Source organism: Myodes glareolus, chromosome 1 (assembly GCF_982192425.1).
Source record: "Myodes glareolus chromosome 1, mMyoGla1.1, whole genome shotgun sequence".
NCBI lineage: Eukaryota > Metazoa > Chordata > Mammalia > Rodentia > Cricetidae > Myodes > Myodes glareolus.
The window spans coordinates 49760232-49786791 of NC_142026.1; the positions used below are offsets into that span (position 1 = coordinate 49760232).

Genomic DNA, 26560 nt, shown 5'->3' on the forward strand with positions numbered 1-26560 from the left:
CAATGTCTGTTGCACGACAGGGAACAAAATCTATTCAAGTATATTAAAGTTAGGTGGAGAAGTTTGACTCTGTAAGGAATGGATCTATGGAGAGGAAGAGAGTGGTGTTCATGGAGACAGCATTATGCTAACTGAAATGACAGAAAGATTAACCTGACCTCTGAGAAAGGATAACATGAAGATCTGTAAAACCTCCCATATAATTGATTCCACATGTGTAAATCAAGAAAAATAATACAGTACATAATTTGAGATAAGGAAATAAATTAGATAATCACCTTAATATGTTCAGAAAGCCTTCACAAAGTTCAGCATCCCTTGATCACAAGAATGTGTGTCCACATGACAAAGGTTCAATGCAGATGATACACTGCCAACATCATACTACAGGGAAACTGAGTGCCTTTCCCTGAAAATCTCGATGAAAACATGGGTACCCAGTCTCTTCATTCATACTCAGTATAGTGCTTGAAGCCTGAGCTACAACAGTAAGACAAAGGAAAGAAATAAAAGGAAATAAATGTAAGAAAGGAAGAGCTACACTCACCTTATTCCTAAGTGACTCCCCAAAACCTCTTAGATCTGATAAGTACTTTCAGTAAAGAACCAAGAAAAAATCAACAAGCAAAGCCCAGTAACCTACAGGAGCAGAAATCACATTCACAATACTGTCACAAAATAAATGGAAAAGAAAAACAAAAAACTAAGACTATACCCAACCAAAGACATGAAAGACCTCTCAATGAAAACATCAGAAAAAAACTGAATTAGACAGTAGAAAGCAGAACAGTCTCCAGGCTCATGGATGAGTAGAATTAATTTAGGAAAAATGACTGTATTGAAGAAAGTTATCTACGTGTTCCATTGAACACATTCAATACGTTCCATCAAAATCTGAATAGTATTCTTCCTAGAACAACAAAACAAGTCCTGAGTTTTATACAAAAGCCAGAGAGATCTTAAGTAACCAAAACTATTCTGATCACATAGGGACCACATTACTTGATCTCTAAACTATGCAACAGAATCACAGAAAAAAAGAGAACATGGCACTCACACAAAGACAGAAATGCAGAGCCAATAAATACAACAGGAGATCTAGAAATGAGCTGACACAGCCACCACTGCCTTGTTTCTAACAAAGCTATCAAAAACATACATTTGGTAGGGAATGGTAGTGCACACTTTTAATCTACGTACTCAGGAGCAGAGGCAGGTGGCTTATCTGTGAGTCCAAGGTTAGCCTGTGTTGCAGGGTCCCAGCCAAAATAGGCTCAATACCAATGATACAAGCACAGGAACAGGTTGAAACAAGTTTGGATTATTTTAGGAAGGGGTAAGCCTTGTATATTCCACACTTTACCCAGGACAGAGAATCTGCTGAAGTGATGTGGCCACTGTCCATAGGCCCACATCATCTCCTGTCAGACTTAGCTGCTATGGTCAAGACCCTCTGGCAGACCCAGGCTGACTTTAAGAATATAGCTACCACCAATTCTCTTTACTATCAGTCTAGACCAGCTGACTCTCAGGCTTATCAGATGTAGTCATTCCACAGTCCTGGTCTATACTGGATGTTCTAGGAAAGAGTTGTACTACATAGAAAGCCAGTCTCAAAACCATAACAATAACAACAAACATACATTGGGAGATAAAGCTCTCCCACAGTTGGTGCTCTGGATAGTCACACAGACAAGAAGGAAACTAGATCCATATCTCTTACCCTGAACTAGAACAAATTCAAAGTGAAGCCCAGACTTTGTAAGACCTGAAACTATGAAACTGTAAGAAAATACAAGCAAAATTCAAGATACAGCCATCTGCCGCCGGTGATTCTCATTTGGTAGAGTACTTGTATTGCATCATTAATAAAAACCCAGATAGACATTGGCATTCAAGCTCAAGTTTCAGAATAGCAATACAGATAACCACCGGCTTTTACCTCTACTTCAGACCAAAATGGTAGATCCTGCCTTCATGAATCCTCAGACGGAGCTTGAGGCCTGTCTCCTCCCACCTTAAATTTCTCTCTAGTCCTGGAATTAAAGGTATGTACCACCTGGAGCACTGGGGACTCTTGGCTTTCCCCTGACCACATTTGCATGTGTATTGTTGTTTTCTTTGTATAAAGTTTTTTTTTTTAAAAAATGTTAAAAAAAAAGGTATGTACCACCACCACCTGGCCTTTATGGCTAACTAATGTGACTACTGTGATTAAAGGCATGTGCCACCACTGCCTGGCCTTTAAAACTTCAACAGAGATGTGTACATGGTTGATTCTGTCACCATTCTTTTCAATTGTGTCGTTTTAGTAGGGAGGGGGAAGACTTTTGCTGTATTTGTTTCACTCGATTGGTTTAGATATTGAGTTCAAAATAGCATTTCACCTACATAGCACAGGCTGCCTTCGAACAACAACACTCCTGCCTCAGCTTCTGGAGTGTTGGCATTGTATTCCTGCCATCTCTCCTTTCATCTAAGCCCTAGGCTCTCCAGTGCTTCTTCTGTGGCAGTGTTTCTCTGGTGCTGTTTAGGGGAGGCTGTGCCTTCACATGCACAAACAGGAATGCTGTAAGTGCACAAGGTGCTGACCCTGAGGCTCCTGGAGGAAGTCTCCACCACAAGCACATGTTGCAGTTACTCTAAGACTGTCTTCCCTAGGCCTGAAAATATCAATTCATTTACCAAGTGATTCTGAGATTAGACTGCTTTGCAACACCACATGAATCACTGGGGCAGTCCAATTTTTCCCATAGTCACAAAGCTGGCCAGTCTGCCTCACCAAGTTAGGCTTCATATGAGGTAGGGCAGGGAAAAGGACTCAGAGGTGAGAGGAACATTCCTTCAGTGAAGAGCAAGGCAGGCCTGAAGAAGACATTATAGTGGTAACCGAGGTTACCACCTAAGTCCTATGTGCCTGAAACCATGGGTAGGGAGAAAAGTTCAGCTACTGAGGATTTAGTAGTTGAATGCATCAAAGACTAACATCATTTTCAAAACTGCCTACTTTCAATGCAGACCTAGGAATGGTAGAGAAAATTCTTCTTCCTTCTCTGAAATACTTCTAAAATGCAAATGCTGTGTTATTATTTGAACTCTCCATAGATACACAACAATAGAATCATGGATCCATGTGTTTATCCAAGCTAAACATATAAGAGAGCTCTAATGGTTTATGCCCAGAGACTAGCAGGCTGAAAATCCAGGGAGAAGGACATTTCAAACAGAGTCTGGAAGCGTGGGAAAAAAAAACGAAAAAACAAAACAAAACAGAACAAAATCTCGGTTTAGAGACAGACAAACATGCATGAGCAAGTCTCTAAGCCAGGGAAGGATTAATCCTTTCTTTCTAGTAGGATCTTCAACTGATTGCACAAGGCCAACCCACATTAGGAAGATTAAGTGCCTATACATAATGGACCCATTTAAATGTTAATTTCATCCAAAACTACCTCACAGAACACCCAGAATAATGTGTCACTGAATCTCTGAACACTCCCCTCTATACCCATGACACTGGTACTAAAAACCACCATCACACACTAAAGTGTAGTTCATCAAAACAATTCATTCAACACTTGGACGACCCTGCGCTAGAAGGCACATAATGCTCCTAGCTAAACCATGTGCAGTTCCCTCCTTCAGGCACATGTAGAACAATAACCCATATACAATACAAAGAAGCTAACATTGAATGTCACCAATAAGTCTTGAACTTGACCTGTTTACAGCAGGAAGAAATTGTTGTCTTCCAAGGGACTTCATGAAAAAGGTACTGCTGGGACTTGAGGGGTTGCTCAGTGGGTACGAGCACTGGCCATTTTGCAGAAGGCCTGGGTTCTATTCCCAGCACTCACATGAAGACTCACAACCATCCATAACTGATCTGACACCCTCATTTGGTCTCTGCACACCAGGCACTGAACATGGTGCACATACCCACATTTGAGCAGGACACCCATACACATAAAATAAAATAAATAAATCTAAAAGAAACAAAAGAGAGCAGTATTCCAAGAGGCCATAGATGGATAATAATGATAAAGTCATAGGAGATGCATTTCATTTTTTCCTGTTACTGACAATAAGATGTTTGCTTTCACATATATAGCCTGATTAAGGGTTTCTCCTCTCTACTCCTCCCGGTCCCTCCCTACAGTCTGCTATCCATGTCCACTCCCTTTCTGCCTCTCATTAGAAGCAATCAGGCTTCTAGGGAATAATAATAAAATAAAATTTGAGATAAAGCAAATCTAACACAACAGGATAGGACAAAATAAACCATTGAAAGGAAAAGAACCCACCTTAGAAGACACACAAGAAACAGACACAGGTACAGAGACTCACTCATTCACACACTCAGGATGGCACAAAAACACTACACTTGAAGCCATAATATTTACCCAAAGGCCTGCCTCCCTGGCTAGAGTTGAAGATCTTATCTCTAATGAAGAATGAAATATTTCTTAAAATACAGAAAACATTGAATTGTCTATTGTACCTGTAGTTTGGAGTGTGGAAGGAGGAATAAGCACCGTCCCTACAGGGGTAGGTGACAGAGGGAATCCTGCACATTTTACAACCTGTGACCGAAGCCCCAGTGAAGCTGTGTAGTTGAAGTGATAAGTATTCCAAGAAGTTCCCAGAATGGTGACTTCTCACACCTCCCGCTGTCTGTGAGGTCATCCTCAGCTTTGCCAGGAGCCCTGTCAGGCTGCAATCTGCTGGAAGGGAATCAGTATTGATTATAGAGCAAAATGTCATTCTAGTCATTGCATGTCTTCCTTTAAACTATTTTTACTGTGTGTTTAATGTGTTCCATGACATTAAGGATAAAATCATTAAGTTTTTTATTCATTATTTATTTAGGTGTCCTGAGGGAATGTGTTATCTGTGTACTGTATTCCTACTTTATGTCTGGGAAAGCCTGAAGAAGGCATTGGGTCCCCTGGAACTAGAGTTACAGGTGGTTGTGGGCCACCATTTGGGTACTTGGGGAATAGATCTCAGGTCCTCTGGAAGAACAGCCAGTGCTCTTAATCACTGAGCCATCTCTCCAGCTCCAAACCCAAATTTCTCAACCCAGAGTTCTAGTCCAACGATATCTGCCCTGCTCCCTTCTGACCCATGTCCTTATGTGCTCTGTTGCAACATACACAGCTTCTTACAGCTCCCAGCCTCACACCATGGACCACACATTTTGTCCCTAGAAGGCCCTTCTGCTTCTCTTTGTTCTTGAGAAATCAGCTTTTAAAAACAGCAAAGCAGGCTCAGCATTGGGGTGCATGTCTTTAATCCCAGTACTTAGGAGGCAGAGCCAGGAGGATCTTTGTGTGATCAAAGGCAGCTTAGTCTATCTACAGAGTTCCAGGCCAGTCAGGACTACACAGTAAAATTCTCTAGGTACTAGCCTCAGGGAAGCCTTAGTACCACCACTCCAGTTTGAGTTGAAAAAGCCTTTCCTGTATTCCTAATATCCTCTATTTTTAAATTTGTAACCACCCGTTTTTTTTAACTGACTTCCTCACAAAGCTGTGAGCTCTTTAGGAACTACCACATTACATCCTGTTAGTATATTGGTACCTAATACAGAACTAAGTGTCTGGAAACATTAAACATAAAGTTTAATAAGAGAGTAAATGAAGGAATGAATTAAATTCATGTTTGAAGTGCATAAAATTTTTTAGGCCTTTTAATCTGTTATCTATCTATTGTCTTTTGAGACAGGGTTTCTCTGTAGCTTTGGAGCCTTTCCTTTGAGTAGCTCTTTTAGACTAGACTGGTCTAGATATCAAAGAGATTCACCTACCTCTTCTTTCCATGTGCTGGGATTAAAGGCACACCCCACCACCATCACCACCCAGCTAAGCTATGCCTTTAAGTACAGTATAACTCTGTGGGAGGTTCTCTTGTTGCTCAGGCCTCACTAGCCAATCAGACCCTCCAGGTGACCTGCCAGTCAGAAGTTGTGCAGGATTCTTCTGGCGGTGGCAGCCATTTTCAAGCTTGACTTTGAAGAGAATTCATCAGCACTGGTCTTGTGTGCTCTGCTGTGAGTGCGGGAAGCTGAGCAAGGAGCATGGGCAAGATGGAAAACCACGATGTGGTGAGTTTGGGGCTATTCTCAGACCAGGAGAAGTGGCTAGTTGAGCCATGGGAGACAGTGTGCTGCATCCTCCTCTGGCCTGGTGGGAGCCGGTGACCAGATGCAGAGTTCATTGTGTTTCTGCCTGGTCCTGCTGGTCCTGCCTGCCCCAATAGGGTGTGCGTGGACCTGCATGATTCTGCATGTTCTTTGAAATTCCCGAGCTGGCTGGCAGCGGCTGAGTAACTTAACTGAGCCTGTTCAGAGATTTGGGAATGGGACCTTGCCTTGCTGGCTCATGAGGGAGGCTCGCTACTCCCTCCCGTGTCGCGGCTCTTGGTGCTGCCCGGGAGAACCAGGTCATTGGCCGGTTTCCGTGAAAACAAAAGCAATTGGCGGTGCTGCAGGAGGGCAGGGGAAAGCAGGGAGCCAGGGGGCCCGGGGAGGGACTCGGCGCTGGATGGGGCAGGCGAGATAGCGCGAGCAGCAGGGCAAGGGCTCCGTGGAGCGGGCCGGAACGGTTTACGCGGGGCTCCCCCCGGCGCCGTGGCTAGCATGCCTGCCTTACTTTAGCCTCCCAGGCCGCCCGCTGCCTTGGGGGACGAGGAGCAGGACGCGGCCTCGGTGGGGCCTGGGCCGAATCGCTGCGGACCACCGAGTGCCCGGGAGCCGGGCGCCGCGTCTTTGGCATGGATCAGTGCGTGATGGTGGAGCGGGAGCTGGAGAAAGTGTTGCACAAGATCTCGGGCTATGGGCAGCTGTGCCAGCATAGCCTGGAGGAGCTCATCGACTACACTGGCGGCCTCAAGCAGGAGATCCTGCAGAGCCACGGTCAAGACGCTGAATTATCAGGGACACTGTCACTTGTTTTGACAAAGTGCTGCAAAAAAAAATAAAGGACACTGTTCAAAAGTTGGCCTCTGATCACAAAGACATCCATAGCAGCGTTTCTCGAGTTGGAAAAGCCATTGATAAGAATTTTGCCTCTGACATTAGCAGTGTGGGAATAGATGGCTGCTGGCAGGCAGATAGCCAGCGACTTCTCAACGAGGTGATGGTGGAACACTTCTTCCGACAAAGAATGCTGGATATAGCTGAGGAGCTCTGCCAGGAATCTGGACCGTCTGTGGACCCAAGTCAAAAAGAAACATTGTGGAGTTAAATCGAATATTAGAAGCATTAAAAGTCAGAGTTCTGAGACCTGCTCTCGAGTGGGCAGTATCCAACCGAGAAATGCTCATAGCCCAGAACAGCTCCTTGGAATTTAAGCTACACCGACTGTACTTTATTAGCTTGTTAATGGGTGGAGCTACAAATCAGCAGGAAACCTTACAGTCTGCAAAAAATTTCCAGACATTCGCTCAGAATCATCAAAAAGACATTCAGGTATTGGTGGGAAGCCTCGTGTACCTGAGACAAGGGATTGAGAATTCACCATATGTTCACCTACTTGATGCAAATCAGTGGGCTGACATCTGTGACATCTTTACACGTGATGCTTGTGCCCTCCTGGGGCTCTCTGTGGAGTCTCCTCTCAGTGTCAGTTTCTCAGCAGGTTGTGTGGCACTGCCCGCACTAATTAACATCAAAGCTGTGATTGAGCAGAGACAGTGTACTGGAGTTTGGAACCAGAAAGACGAATTACCTATTGAAGTGGACCTTGGTAAAAAGTGCTGGTATCACTCCGTTTGCCTGCCCCATTCTTCGTCAGCAAACAACAGATAAGAATCCACCCATGAATTGGTTTGTGGTCATATTATATCAAGAGATGCCCTGAATAAAATGTTTAATGGTAGCAACTTAAAATGTCCATATTGCCCAATGGAACAAAGTCCAGGAGATGCCAAACAGATATTTTTCTGAAGAAATGAGTTTGTTTGCAATTTGTAAGTGAAACTGAGTTATGGGTACATTCAAGACAAGCGATCCATTGACTGCAGCTATCCAAGGACTGCCGGGTTTATGAGCTGTGCTCCAGAAGCTACTGACACGCTAGTGTGCACAAGGGCGTGCTCCAGACGGTGTTCCATAGGGCTTTTATCACTCTTGGTCTCCGTTTCTGATCAAGTAAACACACCAGCAGTTGCCATTCAGTGCAGGTGTTGTATTTACTATATGGTGGTTTTGTTACTTAAAAGCAGAGAAAGAAGTTGACATTCCTGACTTGTGTTTAATATTCCTGCTTTTACTTCTGTCATTTTTCATGATAATTGTAAGCTTGAGCGTGTTTGTGGAAGAACTTTTTTTCTTGTTATACATACATAATTAAATGAAAATTCTTCATAGGAGTTTGACAAATTGAATTGTGGTTATACAATGAATTTGCTTTTTTGTTTTGTCTTTCTTTTTGGCTTAAGGAAGAAAGCTGTGATGAATTCCAGATTTGTGTTGCTTTTTGATGTTTTTCTCTGTTCCAGCTCTTGCTTCAAAGTCAGCACGCTTGCATTTGAGTTCTGTCTGTAGCCTAGCAGGCTTTCTGTTTAAAATCCCGTCATGAATTTAGCCAGCAGATATGAGAATGAAAGGGATATTACTGGTTCTTTGCTTTTATTACCAAGAGGTGCTTTTTAAAAGTATATTTAATAAATGGAATTCTGAAGTAAGGATGTTCCTAAGTTGATACATGCTCTCTTAGTCTTAGCACCCTGTCCTTTGAAATCTGCCTTCAAGTCTTGGTTGGGTATCACAGTAGTTGTTCCTCACAGACACACAGTGTTGTGCATGTGGCTATAAATATGTGCACTGGCATCAAACATTGTGTATGTGGAAGGGAAAAAGCATGTTCCAGTTCTAAATGCAGTTGCCAGATTCATCACTTCAGGTCATTAAGGGTAGACACTAGCACCTTCTGTGCTGTGGCCACGTTGTTCTGTGTTGGATTAGATATTGTTCACGCCTCTACCCTGCAGCGTCTTCTTGAGTTGACTGTGGACCTGTATAGTAATCAAATGTCTACAGATAATGTCTTTTCTTTTGTGAGGTGTCTTCATTTAATGCAGTCCCCACAAAGAACCTTGCGGAAGAGTTATTCTCTGTATGAAGAATTACATGGCAAAGACTTCTGTGGACGCAATTCTGACTTAAACCCATGAAATACTTCACCTTGAGAAGAGTGCTGTGTGAAAGTCACCAAATAATCTACAACTTTGTTTCATCTGACATAGATCTGAATATCAACATAGGAGTACTTTCATGAGAAAATGAGGAAGTTGTAAACACAGAAGCAAAGAGAAATGTCACTCTTCCTGTTTTAAACTACAGGTGGACTCGGTTTAAGGGAACGGGGATAACAGCTTTGGGGCTAAGTTAGTTAGAAATTGCTGGCATTCACAGTGGTGTACTAGCCTGGGTGGTTTACTGGAATGTTTACCTGGGAGAGCTGGCATTTGCTTGTGAAGGGAAAGAAAAATACTCAGAAAAGCCCTGTGGAATGCCCATATGGTCAGTTTCATGTTGATGGCTCCTGTGTGCTGTGTTGGTTGGCCGGGATCATGATTGGCCCAGCTCAGAGTGCAGGCTTTGTTCATATGACTGCTTCATTGTGTGATGCTCTGTAGGGTCCCCATATCCCATGAAGCAGTGAAAGGGGAACTGAGATGCCTCTGAACTGCCGGAGAAAAGGCATAGTGCCAGGCAGTATCCTGTTGAGGGTGTAAACTCGTTTACTATAGATGAGTTTTCCTTTGAATTAAATTCTAGAGTGTCAGGCTTTTTTTTTAATAACTATTATTCCTCAGCCAAATTTAGTTTTTATGGGTTTTTTTTCCCCTCCTAACTTATTCTTACCTTCCAACTTCAAACATCTATATGACATTTAGACTTCACATAAAGTTTGTGTGATACAGACATGTTCTTGAGACTGGTGGCAAATCCTTTTTGGAAGCAAGACCTTTCAACTAGTTGGCTCAGGCCATTTTAAGGACATAGGCTCTGCCTGGTCCTCCTGGTGCTGTGAGTCACATTGGCAGTTTTCTTGTGAAGCTCATGAAACTTTAAAGAATGAGTTTAGCAAGTGTTTGGTCTTACAGCTTCCTCAGTAAGGTCTTATAACCCCAGTGGTCAAGGGCCAAGAATAGAAACTTGATCTGACGTTTTACCGTGAAAATAAGGTTCTAGGCTCTTCTTTACCTGTGTGAACTTTTAATCTGTGAGAGACTGACTGCAGCAGAGGTGGATTTGAAGAAGCCAGACCTTGACCAAAGATGCTGAAATACAGTTTTAGGACCTTTCTACTCTAGAACCTTCTTCACAGTGGTGTAAGACCAAGCCATCCCTGATGCCATGCTCATGCTAGCATGCAGGAGGATGCCATCTGTCTCTTTCAGCCTCTTATTAGAGGAGGTTATGCTAGAGGCAACGATTGCCAGTCACATGGCTAACAAGCATTGGAAACAGCCAGAGCTTCTTTGAGAGTCATTTCCTTTCCCAGTAGTGGACCAAGGCCACCATGGGACTCTGCTGAACCAATAAAAATCATACTAGCCAATGTTTAAATTCTGGTGTAGCCAGAACTTCTCCGCAGTGGCTGAAGTTGTCTTTTCCTCTTCTTCTTTATGTGATCAGCACAGATGCCATTTCTGTTCCGTCATGATTATAGAGACTTTTAATACATAAATGAACGGGTATTGGTGCCTTTTTATTTTTAAAAAATTGAAGAAAAACTGCCACTTCATTTTCAGAGAGTATGTGATTTGTGAATGTGTGAGCATTTAATTGAAAATAAGAAAGGAAGTAAATTTTTTGTTTTACTTTCTCCACAGCAGCTAATGTGTAGGAAGACATTAAACCCACACCAGGTCGTGTAGGGATGGGGATCCCCAAGTTGTCCTCTCCAGTAGCCAGTCTCACAGACTGTGCAGCTCAGATTCCTTATTTTTATGCTGTGTATTGTTTCCACCTCAGAGATGGCAGCCTTTAGGACAGTGTCAAAAGCCAAGAGCTCTTGGATTATCTGCACAATTCCAGCTGCTGGTAGACTAAACAAGCCCTCTGGTTTCCCAGCCCAACCTCTCATTTAGTAGACTGACAAAGATGCTGTCCTTCTCTTTAGTCCGCCGACTCAAGTTATCTTCAGGGAAGGTATGGAAATGTGGCTTGTCAGGTTCATCTCTAGGATGTGTATGGTGAAGACAAACTTTTCACCATTGAATTGTCTGTACATTATCTTACGATAGAGTACTGTGGTCTTGGGGAACACAGAGAGGGAATATGTAGCAAGGATCACATACAAAGCTTGGTGTTTCATAAGCTTGTAGCTGACAGGTTATATGTGGTACTGCAGTATTCACCATAAGCAGGTACAAGCTTCACTGACTTTCCATTCTGAATTACAGTTGAGTAGATATCGAAAACAGAGTGGCAAATGTGTTTTAGTAGCAGATGAGGCTGTTAGTTTTAGGGCAAATTTTCCACTGTTGATTTTACTTCAAGGTGTAGTAAGAGAAATTTTTTAAGGCGTTTTTAAGCTGTAGCAGGCATACGCTTCATTTATTTCCAAAGAGGAAAAAGCAGCTAGACTCATAGCATGTGCTTCGCTCCATGGTACGGGTGGATCCCTACACTTTCAAGTAGCAAACTTAAGTTACTCCGAGCTAGGCAGGTGTGGGCTTCTCTAGGATTTAGTGCCTGAATATTTCTTTTGGGAAGGGGCTGGAGTGAATGTCTTGGGATGGGAGGGAAGCAGAAGGATACAGGAGTGCGAATGAGTGTGCATGTGTGCAGATTCCCCATTACCCTGAAAGCAAGCAAGCAACCCCTGTTGGCCATTTCATTCATGACCACAGCGTGCATGTACTTCACCATGTTTTCTAACCCACACTAAGAACTCATCAGATGATCTTGCTGAGATGGATCAGGATTGTATTTCTTTGGCTTACCCCATGCTCCTGGGTTCTATAGTGTTTCTATAATTATGAAAGGTGCTGCACTGTAATCTATCATATAGAGCTATATGTTTGGAAATTTTTGATCAGTTTTTTAAGAGATGTAACCTGTTTGCAAAGGCACAATAAAATTGCATCTTCTAGATTATAGGCAATAAAGGTAACAATAAACCTTACTTAAATCATAAAGAAAAGAAATACCATTGCTGTTGATTTCACTGAGAAATGCGGGCTCCCTTAGTGCTTGTATTGTTGCAATGGAACACAGATTTACCAAAGTCACATTGCCCTGGTCTGTCTAGAATCTTCCAGAACTTCTGCACCTTGAACATTTAATATTTAGGTTTAGGATCCATCTGGAGTTAATTCTGTGGCGCTTGTAAACAGTATTGCCTGTATAGAGTAGCACTCCACTGCTAATCTGTGATGTAGAAGAGTAGAATTGATGGTATAGGGAATTACCAGTTTTGGGGAAACATTAAGTCATAAAGCAAAATTTAGGTAAGGGAGAACTGCATCCCAAATACCCCAAAGGTAATGGGATTCTAACATTGCCTGTTAGAGAATATTATGATAAAACATAAAAGTTTGCCCCCCAGGATTAACTAGCCACATTCCCATAACAAAGGAGACAAGCCTGATTTACAACCTGCACAAATGCCCATTCTGCCATTAAAGAACTGACTTCTAAATGCTGCTCAAGGGGCCATTACAGGGTCACAATCAAAATGAAGTCCTGTTGTGTGATAAAGGTATATTAATTCTACAATTAATTTCCAGTCTTTTTGAAAAGTGATTTTGAGTCAAGGTCTCCTTTTTTGACTGCAGTGTGCTTGAACCCTGTCTGTAGCCCCACAAGGCATTGTCCTGGTTCTCTTGACTAAACACTCTAAACCTTGGATTGCATGTCTGCAGCACCACACAGTTCTAAAATTGTTTTTGAGTCACACAGTGGACGACTGTCCATTGCAGAGCGGGAAACTGTCCATTGCAGAACAGGGAAAAGATTTGTGTGTGGATCATGGCTTCTCCCTTCAGACCAGAGAGGAAGAACATTGTTCTGTGCCCACTGCAGGGGGAAACAGACTAGATAATAGCTAGGTCACAGTTGAAGGCAGTGAGTTGCAGGGATCTCCACTACAAAGAAGGACTGCTGGGGCATGGTGAGTGACTTTCTTTGTAATTTCCCTGCTTGTATTAATTCCTTCCATGTGAATGAAGACAGACAGAGTTAGTGGGTGTAAAGTTTAGTGAGGATAGCTTGAACTACTAAGTATTCAGTTTCCCATTAGAGAACTCTCTTGTGCAGATATGTACAATCTTAGTTGACATAGTTAAGTCAGCTGAAAGGTTTGAGAAACAGGCAATTGACTGTAACACCGTCATATTACATCACTCAGTAGCTAACAGTTTACAGGGAACAAAGTCATACAGTCTCTTATTAATGGCATTCTTTCTAAGAGGGAAGGGTCTACTCCATTTCAAATTTAGTATACATAAGTGTTCTCTTTTTTTCATTTTAAAGCATGAATTACTGGTATCATTTTTAATATTCATTTTCTTTAAATGCATTATTGCTATATTTTTCAATGTTTCCTAGTTTAAGAATTTCATTCCATTTTTTCTTAAGTGATGTTTATTTATTTATATCAGTTTAGAGTAGGGTTTCTTAACCTTGCTGGTAACAACTCCCTTTGGGGGTAGATGACTCTATCACAGGACTGGCCTAAGACCATCAGAAAGCACAAATGTCTATATTATAATTCATAACAATAGCAAAAATATAGTTTTAAAGAAGGAGTGAAAATCATTTTATACTGGGGTTCAACACAGGAACTGTTTTAAAGGCTCACAACATTAGGAAGATTGAGAATAGCTGGTTTATATCAATGTTTCCTGTAGCTCAGGCTTCCCTCACATTATGCAACTGAGAATTGCTTTGAACACCTAGTCCTGCCTCTGCTACCCAGTGCTGGAATGATAGTCCTGCAACTCCTTCCAAGCTGGACCTTGACTGGCCTGTGGGAAGGAGAAATAGATTAGTGAAAGAGTATCCTCCAAACTTTCCATATTTTATTGTGAATTTATAAGTGAAGTAGGACTGATGTAATAATTTCGTTCACTGAGCAATTGTAAAGCAAGCATAGACACAAAAGAAAAAGGGATGGACAAGGAAGAGGGTGAAGGTTTTCTGCTGTGACAGTAGTTGACATTAGCAATGAGTAGTGACACACCACAGAGCATGCCTTCAAGAATTGGTATAAAAACTGAACTTATTATTAAACCTAATTACTATAGTTACAGTGGTTCAAGCAAACTAGAAGAACTGGATAAAATGGTGTGGTCCTTCCTAACATGACTGTATACCCCGAGAGAAATGATGTGAATTGTACTTGGTGTGCTCTAATACAGATCCCTAGTATCTGGAGCACATGATCATGAAGCTTGTTTCAACTTTTTAACCATATTTTTTGATATTATAATTACATTATTTTCACTGTCTCTTGCTTACTGCTGTTCTCATGGACCCTTTATTATGTTCTAATCCATGGCCTCTTTTGTTTAACAATTACTGTTGAATGTGTCCTGTGTTTGGTTGCAGGACCTCCCAGCTATGAAGTAAAGGGTTGGCTACACTGGCCATTGAGTGTGTAATGGAATGTGCACACACATGCCTTGGAGGAAGAACAGAAAGTGCTCTGGGAGAATGGAGGATTTTACTAAACTACAAATTTCCTATATTAGGGTCTTTTCTCACCATAGTGTGGAAGGACACACCTGGAGGGATTTTACTCTTGGAGACATTTGATCTCTGTTCACCCAGTATGGTAACTGCTAGTGTCTTGAAGCCCAGCTGGGTGGTTCAAGCTAATGAAAGACTACTTGGCAATCAGGGGCATCAGTCAGATGTTTATAGGTTTTTTCCAGGATTCTTTTGTCCTGCTGAAGGGAGCTGTTGGACGACCACAAAGCCATGCCATGGTGAATGTAGAGGCCCTTGTACCCAGACCAGGAAGAACAGGTTGGTTGAGCTGTCAGAGCTGCTTGGAAAGGAATGGACCATGAGTCAGACAAGGTCTGTTAATTTGGGTTGTGACCTGGGTAGTGTTCCTTGGCCTCTGAACTTTGTTGAGTATTGAGTCCCTGGGGAAGGGGGAGGCTCTGCCATACTTGTGTGTGAGATTATGAGTTTATAATCCTATTGCCTCATGCTATGTAACTGGAAATTGCTTTAAAGACGTAATCCTGCCTCTGCTGCCCAGTGCTGGATAGACAGACCTGCAACTCCTTCAGGACCGGGCCTGGTCTGTGAGAAGGAAAAATAGAGCAGCTAATGATTGACCTCCAGTATCTCTGTCTTTTAGTGCTTGCTTATAAATGAAGAGGGATCTGTGCAAGAATTGAGTGCATAGGTCAAGCTTGAAGCTGGTAGATTCATAGTGCAGAAAAGGAGAGAGAGGACAGTGGTTGAGAACTTTTCTACTTCAAAGTAGTTGAGATAAGCAATGTTTAGCTATGTAGTAATTACCCAATTATAAATTAGGTAATCAATTTTAGATGCTCCATAAATGTCCTGGTGGCCATTTCTTGTTGTCCACAGGCCAGGGCTATTAAGAATCTGGATAAAGAACTGACCTTCATATGAAACCAAATTGCTATAATTGCAGTAGTTCAACCAAAATAGATTTGAGTAATATATGGTCCTGCCTAACAGGACTGGTTTTAAATATAGAAAACCTGAGATAAAAGGTTTGAGAAATCTTTGATTTGCTCTAATATAAATCCCTAGTTTCTGAAGCACATGGCCATAAATCCTGTTTCAAATTTTCAATATAAATTTTAGAGATTGTTACTACACTATATCCACATACTCTTTCCTGTCCCCAAGCCTTGCCATGACCCCTTATTATCTTCTAATTCATAGCCCATTTTTCTTTAACAACAGTTGTGAATGTGACCTGTGTTTGGCTGCAGGATTTCCAAGGTATTGGCCATGGGTTGGCTGCACTCCACTTGAGTGTGTAATGGAATGTGCTTTGGATGAGGATCAGGGTATGCTCTAGGAAAGTGGATGAATGTCTACTAAAATACAAACTTTCTGGACTAGGGCCCTGCCTACTGGCTGGAAGGGCAGAACAGGATGTGCTGTGCTGTCTGAGTCATTTGATTTCTGATCACCCATTTGGGGAGCTGATAATATTCTGAGGCCCAGTAGGGTGGCCTTAGCCAATGAGGGACTCTGGGAAGTCTTAGCATTCAGGAAGAATCATGGCAGGAAGCTTGCAGGTTCCCTACAGTATTCATCTCATAATTTGTCATGATGAGTTGGAAGAAAGACCACACAGACGCTATGCCATAGCGAGTGTAGGGTGTTCAGGGGAGGTCTGTTGAGCTGTCATTTCTCCTAAGATTTGGATGGATCATGAGCAAGGATGTGGTTCTGTTGCTGTATGTAATGACCTGGGTAGTGCTCCTTGTCCTCTGAGCCTCCCTGTGTATGGATTTCTTGGGGAGAGGAAGACTCTACAGTGTCCCGCGCTCAGCCTCGCCAGCAAGAACGACGCGGGGCACTTAGGATACTTCTGCAGTAAAGCTTTAATGCCCCTTGGGAGAGCAAGCATCAGCCAACATGGCGGAGACCCAGGATGAGGGGAACCCAGTCCTTATAAAGGAAACAGTCCTCGCTTCTGACGTGTCACTCTTGGATTGGTCCGCTGTCCATTATCCCAGATGATGCCTTGGGAATAGGCAGGGAAGCAGCAGTAGAGAGTTAACAAGCACATGCGCTGGGGTTAAAGGCGTGTGCTACATCACCTTGAACTCAGAGATCTGCCTGTCTCTGCTTCCCAGGCATTGGGACCAAAGGCGTGTACTACTACGCCTTGAGGTCACAGAGGTCAATCTGCCTCTGCCGCCCAGGCATCAGGACTAAAGGCGTGCACCGCCACACCTTGGGGTCACAGAGATCAATCTCTACCTTTGTTCCTTGAAGCAATGGAGAATGTGGTCGCGGCCCTCCACATAACCCCCTTTTTTTACTTCTTTGCAGAAAGGCAACTCCCTCAGAAGGCAAAGTTAGAGGTCGCACTTCCCAGAGCGAAAACATTACGATGGGCTTTCACGGAATCTGCCCCTAGGTTCATGACACCTGGAACCTATCCGGCCTGCCCTCTGCCATTTTTCTGGGAAAGGGAATATACGACAGGAAACCCTTATGCAGGACGACATATCTCTCAGAGAGGGCCATTCTCTGTGCGATGCTCTTTAGCTCGACATCCTTCAGGGCTAGCTAAGCCAAGCACTCCACCCTGTGCAATGGACCATTGTCCTAGGGGTGCAGGAGCTGGTTGGCATAAACCTTACTGCTTCAGCATAGATAACCACACATCGGTAGAGGCCCCTGTTTCAGGGCAGCCAACGCTTGTGCAATAACCACTTTGTCCCTACGATTTTGGGATTTGAGTCAGCAGACCATCCAGAGGAAAAACACTATTCCATAGCGTAGGACTGTTCCAAAACATTTCCACCCCCACCCATTCTTAGAAGTAGGGGAATGAAAGACATGGCCCAGGACTGGAGTCCTATGGCCAAGCTTATAAATCATCTCTAGGACGGTAGGGAGGGGCCCAGAGTCTTATTGGTTGTCAAAAATCGAGGAGACATCGCCATCCTATGGCTGACTGGTAACAGCTTCTGGGGGAGCTGAGAGTGTCCTCCATCGGTACTCTGTCATCCATCCGCAAAATGGCAGGAGGAGCAGCAGCCAGGTCCTCAGGTGAATCCGTGTGTTGTGGATCACTCTTCACTGTTCGGGTCAATCGCTCTGGCAGCCAGAATGGGCTTTCTTGATCCTGTGGGAAGACACAAACAGCTCCCCTGGATCTCAATAAGATGGGATCCGGGCCTTTCCATTCATTAGAAAGCACATCTTTCCACTTAACCAAATCTTTGGGCCGCTGCGGATCCGAACAATGTCGTGTTGCAGCATTTTGGCCATTATCATCCAGATTTTAAAAATTTATGGTGAACAGAGCCATGGCGATGGCCACCCTTGGCGTCGTGGGCAGCTCTGTCAATATTCCCCTTTTCTGTTTAAGTAGATAAGATTTGAGTGTACGATGCACCCGCTCTAAGATACCTTGTCCCTGGGGATTATAAGGCAGGCCTGTAATGTGGGTGACCTGCATCTGTGCACAGAATTGCTTAAACTTTTGAGAAGTATAGGCAGGCCAATTATCCGTTTTTAAAGATGTGGGCTTGCCCCAAGCACTCCATGCCTCAAGACAATGTTGAATGACATAAGAGGTTTTTTCTTCTGTAAGTGGTGTGGCATGAATAACGCCAGAGCATGTGTCAATCGACACATGCACATACTGAAGTTTTCCAAAGGCAGTGATATGAGTTACGTCCATCTGCCATATTTGCAAGGGCATAATCCCTCCGGGGTTCACGCCAGTGTGTCTGATAGGAAGAAACTGGCAACAGCTGTGACATTGGGTTACAATATTGCGAGCCTCTTTTCTGGTAAGTGAAAAACGTTTGCGCAGGGTTTCAGCTGTAACATGAAACTTATCATGAAAAGTTTTAGCGGTCTGCAACGGGGGGGGGGCAAGAGCTACCGCAGCAAGCCGCGTAGCACGATCAGCCAGGTCATTGCCCAGACTCATTGGGCCTGGAAGCCCCGAATGCGCCCTAATGTGTGTGATAAAAAATGGAGCTCTCCTACTTAGTAAGCACTCCTGTATCCTTTGGAGGAGAGCTGCCACTGTACTAGTAGGTTTTATAATTCCAGCGGCTTCTAATAATTTAACAGCGTTCACTACATAGGCATAATCATAAACAATATTAAGGGGACAAGGAAATCTTTGAAGAACCTCTAAAACCACCATGCATTCCACCACCTGGGGCGAGGTGGCAGAAAAGTTCTTTGTATATATTTTAGAACTGACAACATAGGCTCCCACACCATTCTTGGAGCCGTCTGTATAAACCGTCATCCCGTCTTTTAACGGGGCAGAAGATGTAACTCGGGGAAACACAATGGGATGACATGCAGCGAACTGCAGCAGAGGGTGTTTGGGATAATGATTATCAATTTTCCCCGAAAAGGTTGTAACCAAAATGGCCCAATTGTCAGAGGCAGCGGCCAAAGTTTGCACCTTAGAGGAGGTATAGGGAATTATCATAACCTCTGGATGCTTGCCAAAATAACTAACAGGCATTTTAAGGCCTTTAAGGGCAATTTGAGCTATAGCGGTGGGGTACCAATCAATACTTTTATTAGGAGAAGCATGCGGATGGATCCACAGTAACGGTCCGTCCTGCCATAGCACAGCGGTGGGTAGCTTTCTTGTTTTAAACACGCATAGAGCAAATGGTTGAGTTTCATCAATACGACACAGCTGTGCCTCCTTAATGGATTCCTCCACTAGCAACAAGGCTGCCTCTGCTGCCGGCGTCAAGGCCCGAGGGGAGGTAATATGAGTATCTCCTTCCAGGATATCAAATAATGGCTTTAAATCAGCGGAGGGGATTTTTAAGAATGGTCGCAGCCAATTAATATCCCCTAACAACTTTTGGAAATCATTTAACGTTTGCAAATCATCCCTATAAATTTTTATTTTTTGAGGCAGAATCTTTTCAGGAAGAATAACAGAGCCTAAAAATTGGCCAGTGTCTGCAATCTGGACCTTCTAGTTTTTCAGAAGTAAGTGGCCACTGGGGAACCCATATGGGGGTCTCTGTTTTCCACGGTATGGGCCGTGCTGCGCCAGTGGCGCCTAGGAAAAACCCAGGCCCTGTTTGTTGATATTAGATTTAAGATTTATTGGCTCCCGTATTTCTTGCCGGTACAGTGGCCTCGGGCTCCAGAGCCCGCCCAGTGGCGGGAGCCGACACCCAGACCGAGGCAGCACAGGCCGGCAACATCTCAAGGTCCGCACCAGAGCCGCTGCAGCTCAAGGGGCCGATGGGAGAGGCGGCGAACAGGGCCGCTTCCTTACTAGCAAACTCTCAACACCTGTGCCATAGCAAAAGTGGCTGTAAACTCTCACAGATCCAGCCAACGACCCAATCATCCCAAAATCCAAGGGCCCTTCGCATCCACCTCCCTGCGGATCCTGAAACACCAGACAAGCCAAGCGTATACACAGCAATCTTTCAGGAGGACTTGAGTTCTTAAAATGCTAAGCAGTTCTTAAAAACTTAAGTCGCACTATGTACATGTAATATGGTACTGCCTGTTTACTGCGTCTAAACCTTAATTGCGCTTTTATTATGATAATTACGACCAGTCCTGCCTGAAGTTAGCATCGTTTAGCGTAGCCAAATGGAACCAGAGCCATTTTAGCCTCAGAGACCCTCACAGTTTTAGGTACATTGCAAGGTACAATTAGGTACAATTCTAGCCTGGCAGCTTGTGGCACCGCTCTCATTCTCAGTACGTGACACCCTCCAGGCCAGGCACCAACTGAGCTGGCGCAACGTGCCCCCCACCATAGCTACCGAGCAAAGCTCCGCTCCAGCCGCCCTCCAGCCATAGCTGCACCCATTCCGAGCCCAAACCGGTGTACGGAGCAAAGCGGAATTCAGAGAAGCAGGCTTGCTGCTCTGCAATCATTGAAAGGACCTCATTTAATCTTTTAGGGAATTTGGGCGCCGTTAGTCTCTCTGGCTGCTTCCTGCTGTATTGGGCTGTTGCATTCTTAGGGGTATATACTACAACATTTCAGGAGGTCTCGGTGATTCAAACCACATAAATCCCAAGTACACCCTTAGGCTCTCCTTTTCTGTGGAGACAAAAACAGAACCTCTTTTCCAAAACATCATATCCTTAGCAGTTTCTAAATTTAAATATCTTTCTCCTGTCCAGTACATAACAGACAACACACATAACATAACCTAAAACTTTTGACCTTGTAAATCAGCCTTCTCCCCCATTTTTACTTTCTTAGAATCATTGGGGGGTCCTTTTTAACTTATTTTCTTTTCTGTCTCCCCCATTCTTTACCGGAGGGTCATTTTTAACTTATCTGGGTGCGCGCACAACCTCCCACTGCTGCTCAGTTTCTGATATGCTCTCTGGACTTTAGAACGTACCTCTCTGAGCATGCATGCCTGCAGTTCTGAATCCTCCTTGTGTCCAAGGGGTCTCCGGCGGTGCGAGTAGTTGTCAGGGTCCCCCGGCGTCCCGGGGTTTCAAGCACCAGTTGTCCTGCACTCGGCCTCGCCAGCAAGAATGACGCGGGGCACTTAGGATACTTCTGCAGTAAAGCTTTAATGCCCCTTGGGAGAGCGAGCATCAGCCAACATGGCGGAGACCCAGAATGAGGGGAACCCAGTCCTTATAAAGGAAACAGTCCTCGCTTCTGACGTGTCACTCTTGGATTGGTCCGCTGCCCATTATCCCAGATGATGCCTCGGGAGTAGACAGGGACGCAGCAGTAGAGAGTTAACAAGCACAAGCGCTGGGATTAAAGGCATGTGCTACATCACCTTGAACTCAGAGATCTGCCTGTCTCTGCTTCCCAGGCATTGGGACCAAAGGGGTGTACTACCACGCCTTGAGGTCACAGAGGTCAATCTGCCTCTGCCGCCTAGGCATCAGGACTAAAGGCGTGTACCGCCACACCTTGGGGTCCAACATGAATGTAGTTTTGTAATCAATTTTCCTGTTAAAAATTTTGGGAAATGCCATTGTACTGTATTTATTTATGATGCATATTTATCATATACATCATCTTAATTTTGATGCATCATGTTTCCAAGGATCATTTCTTTACTTCTTTATTTGTTTAGGTTTTGTTGTTTTTGTTGTCAATCTGTGAGAGACTTTAAGTTTATTGTATAAAAGGTATTATGAATGTTGGCAGGGGGCTCGGCACATATTCATTTTGGAGGGCACCTGAATTCAGATACCTAAACTCAATTTGCGAGGCTAAAAACTCTACCATTTGGATCTAGGGCATCTGAACCCCTCTTTCTTGTGTTACTTGTCTACCTTTGGAAGACGTTTTCACTAACGCACAGACACTTGCAAAAAATAGCAATAAACTTGTTTTCAAAAGTGCTTGTGATTTATAAAGCAATTAGGGTAAAACAAGTTGCTTCAAGTGTCCACTGATTCTTTAAAAATTTGTTATCTTGCATTTTGTTTTAAAATGTTTTCATTTCCTCACTCTGATTGCAGACTTATAGGCAGTCATCAATCAGGGGGAGCAAAATGGTGTCTAAGTGATCCTAATAGACATTCTTTTCTTTACTATAAGACAAGGAGATTTTTTTTTAGTAATCAAAACTATTTTCTACAAAGTTAAGATATGAGAAGGTTTTAAGAGAATCTCTCCAATTTTGGTGGAACAGCCCTCCTCACCCAAGCCATTTTCTATTATAGGTAAGGATAAGGAACTAAAGTGTATCAGATGAGTGCTGATCAGTAATTTCTTAAGAGTTTGATTTTGGCTAGAATCTTGTAGTTTTTATTTAAAGGAGCATAATATGTCTTTTTGTCTTTGTCAGTGCTACCCATCTACGTTGTTAATTTTAGTCACTGTTATCTAAGTATATTGTTTATTTTCTTGAAAATATGGGTCATACCAATTTTGTATTCACATTTCTCATTTTATGAGCTTCTTGAGTTTTTTTTGTTTGGGACGTTTCTGTGGAGAGACAGTTTTAGTTTTCTCTTCTTTCTCTCAGATGTTAGCCTCTTTCCATTTCCTGGCATATCTATCTTCATGTTTGTGTTTTTGCTGCTTAAGTGATTGATATGTAATTATTTTCTGACCAGAAGCACTTTTTAACAAAATGTTGAACAGGCATGACTAGGACCAACTCCTCAGCCCTGCCTGCTTGCTCTACTTACTCCAACATGGTAGTAGTATATTTACCGCCAGTTCTGTAAACCATTCTCTCTTCCCCCAGCTCCAGAGACATGGAATGTCTGTGTCTCCATTAAGCAATTTGTAACATGCTGTCCCTAGACCCCATTTAAGTGCAGTACCTCCCTAAAGAGTCAGAGCTATTTGTGCCAGCACAAGCCAGGAAGCGCTTCCCTAAAGAAGCTGTGCATCCTTTTGTTGCCCATGCTTAGTCAGGAAGACATTTCTTTTTTTTTTTTAAAGTAATTTTATTAAATTATAAAAGTTTCCATTTACGCCCCTCTTCCCAACACCCTCCCACTCCCCTCTCCCTCTCCTCCTCCCTCTTTGTCCCTAAGGGCAGTCAGGGTTTCAAGCCCTGTGGGAAGTTCAAGTTCGTCCCTCCTCCCTCCAGGTCCAGGAAGGCGAGTATCCAAACAGACTGGATCCCAAAAATCCAGCACATGCAGAGGAAACCAGTCCCAGTGTCATTGTCAATGGCTTCCCAGAAAGACTCTGGGCCAGCCACATTCAGAGAATCCGGCCACATCCAGAGAATCTGGCTGGATCACGTGCTCGTTCAGTCGCAGTCCAACTGCCCTTGGTAAACTTTCATTAGATCCGACCCCTTGTATCAGTGGGTGATAGCATCCCTCGCAGTCCTTCGTCATTTTCTTCATCCTTCTGCTCCTCATTTGGACCTTGGAGGGCTCAGTCCGGCGCTCCAATGTGGGTCTCCGTCTGTATCGCCACAGGAAGACATTTCTTATAGGAGCTGTGGCACCTTTCCTTGCTGCTAACTAACAAAGCCCATCTGGTAAAATATGTGGCTACCAAGAAGTCTTGCTTAACTCTGTTCTTTTGTGTCTAATTGTTTTTTTAACTCTCTCAGGTTTTATATGATGTAGTTGCATCATTTTGGCACCATTTGGTCGATGGAGGCTTATTCTTTTGTTTCCTGGATGCCCAGAAATAATTACACAGAAACTATTGATTACAACACTGCTTGGCCAATAGCTTTGGCTTCTTATTACATAACACATCTTAAATTAACTCAGTTCAATAAATCTGTGTATTGCCATATGGCTCTAGCTGGCTGGTAAGTTTCCATCCGGCGTCTGTCTCCTTTGGCAGCTACATGGTGTCTCCTGGACTGTCCTTTCTTTTCACCTCTTTCTTTGCTCAGAATTCCCACCTTGCTCTACTATGTGCTGCCATAAGTCTAAAGAGGATTTTTGTATTCACCAATGGGAATAAAACATGTTCACAGCTTAGAGAGGGGAATCCCACATCATCCTTGAAGCTGTAACTGTAGTGATTCTAGAAATTGCCATTATCTTCTGTTTTTGATAAATAAAATGTCTGATTTTTCTCAATAAGACAGTCACAGCCTTGTCTTGCTGTTGCCTTTCCAACCCAAGTCTGGCTATATTCTTTGTGGCCCCATCAGGTTGATCTTAGCTTGATACATAAGCACAGGTGCTTAGAAGACTTCATGAAAAATTTATCTAGAGATCATTTGTGCGATATTTTTGTCCTAATCTTTCTTATTCTCTCCATGTCTTAATAAAGTATGTAGGTAGAATTACAAAGGAATAAACTGATTTCCTGTACAAAATATTGCTTCTCTTGGATGGTTATTACTGATGACTCATTCAGGTCTACGGTGAAAAAAATGAAGAAGAAAGACACAGTGTAGCTTGTAGCTGTAAGTTTCTCTCTCATCTGCCAGCTCCCAAATCACCATTCAGAGGCTTATATTAATTATAAATATTTGGCCAATGATTCAGACTATTACTGGCAAGGTCTTACATTTAAATTAACCCATAACCCATAGTTTGTTTATATCTGCTTTGCTATGTGATTCATAACGTGTTCCTTCACATTTTTATCCTCCTGCAGCTGTTGGAGTCTCCTTGAATTCTCCTTCTTTCTCTCTGTATCTGTTTCCATTTCCCAGCCAGCTTTATTCTGACCTGTCACATATTCACAGCATACAGAAGGACATCCTACGTCAGAAAAGTCTGTTTTGTTAAGAAAAACGATACTAAGTAGTTTCAGATGGCAGTCTAGTGGTGAAAAACGGTGCAGAGATTATCAAAGATTTTAGTACCATTAAAGGAAAGAGCCTGGCTGTGCATTTGAAGCCTAGGAACATGCTCCAAGTATAGGACTGCATCTAGCTAAGCCCTTAATTCTTGGAAGAAGTACACAAAGTAATTCCTTTTCCCAGGAGCAACATCATATAGAACTTGCAGCAAATTTGGTCCAAGTTTGGTGGAGTCTATCAAATCTTGGCAGGATTACCCATGTCATAATGATTCAGGAAACATGAAAGATGCAAAATATAAAGGTCATGGATTCTTTTGTGATCAGGTCATCACTATTTTGCCCATCTATGTTTGGCAGAGTCAGAGCCCCAGTAAAAAAGAGATTGTGAGATTTTATTACATGAAGTGGTGGATATGAAGCCGGCTCATATTGCAGACCACAGCATGTTGAGATACTCAAGCTATGGGACATCTGCCGTGGAGAGCTGTATAGGAGTGTGGAAGTAGCAAGAGTGAGATATATGAGAGGTTGCAGGGTGTTGTGTGATATTTTGATCATATTTTTATTTAAAGATGCATGTTTGGATTCAGAGAACAGAGCTGGCTATTTACTGACAAAAGATACCATAGAAGTTTGGAGGACTGTGGATAGATAGGAGACAAGTAGTAAGGTTGGGCTGGCAACATATCTTGGCCCTTTTTTGGATAGAGGAATGGAAAAGGATGAGTTACTGGTGGCTTCTCCACTGTTTCTCTAATCTTTCAGGTTTTTACTCTGATATCTGACTTCCAATTTTTATTGATAAAGATTAACTAGTTAATGTTTCATCTGGCCCCCTAAAAGATATGCTTAATAAACAGAAAGGGGTAATTAATACCCCTAGATATAGATTGCACTGTAGTTTATTAACATTAATTTTTTTAATGCCAATGAAAAGGAAATGGCAGCTGTGCAGAAAGTTAAAAGTTAAAACCTTTCATTTTTTTATTTAGACAAAAGGGAAATGTTGTGGAACATTGATTGAAGATATGTTACATCTATTTATGCTGTGGAATATTTATGTAATGAGACAAGAGTGCGTTGCATTCTTTTATGTTGCATTTTTTACTCTGTGAAGCTGTGTTACTTTGCCTACGTAAAACACCTGATTTGTCAATAAAGATCTGAATGGCCAGTAGCTAGGCAGGAGAGGGATAGGTTGGGATGCCAGTCAGGGAGAATAAGTAAAAGGAGAAAGAGAGGATTGAGGACCAATAAGAGAAAGAGGAGAATGTCAGGGACCAAACACCCAACTTCACAGTTAGCCACAGAGTAAGAAGTAAAGAAAGGTATATAGAATAAAGATCATAGCCCAAAGACAAAAGGTAGATAGAATAATTTAAAGTAAGAAAAGCTGACTAGAACCAAGCTAAGAATGGGCATTCATAAGTAAAAATAATTCTCCATGTGATTTATTTGGAGCTGGGTCGTTATTTCCCAAAAGAGTCAAAGAGTAAAAAAAAAAAAACAACTAACTACAGGATGGATCATCTGTGGATATATGCCCAAGACTGGTACAACAGCATCCTGAGGGTAGATATAGTCTCAATTTTCTGAGGAACTACCATCTTGATTGTCATTGTAGCTCTATAAGTTTGTAAAAGATTTTTCCTCATAGATAACCAGAGTGATATAGCTAAAGT

At 42.9% G+C, this 26560-nt stretch overlaps 1 protein-coding gene and 1 pseudogene across 1 annotated transcript in view; both read left to right on the plus strand.

The window, feature by feature from the left end:
- The first annotated feature begins 5921 nt into the window (after positions 1-5921).
- Positions 5922-26560, plus strand: part of LOC148123322 (zinc finger protein 69-like) — a 32778-nt gene continuing 12139 nt past the window's right edge. Inside the window, exon 1 of the mRNA XM_087909044.1 lies at positions 5922-6106. Coding sequence (XP_087765170.1) covers positions 6080-6106 — 27 coding nt within the window. The 5' untranslated portion in view covers positions 5922-6079. The remainder of the gene's footprint in view (positions 6107-26560) is intronic.
- Positions 6673-12179, plus strand: LOC148123323 (E3 ubiquitin-protein ligase RMND5A pseudogene; annotated as a pseudogene).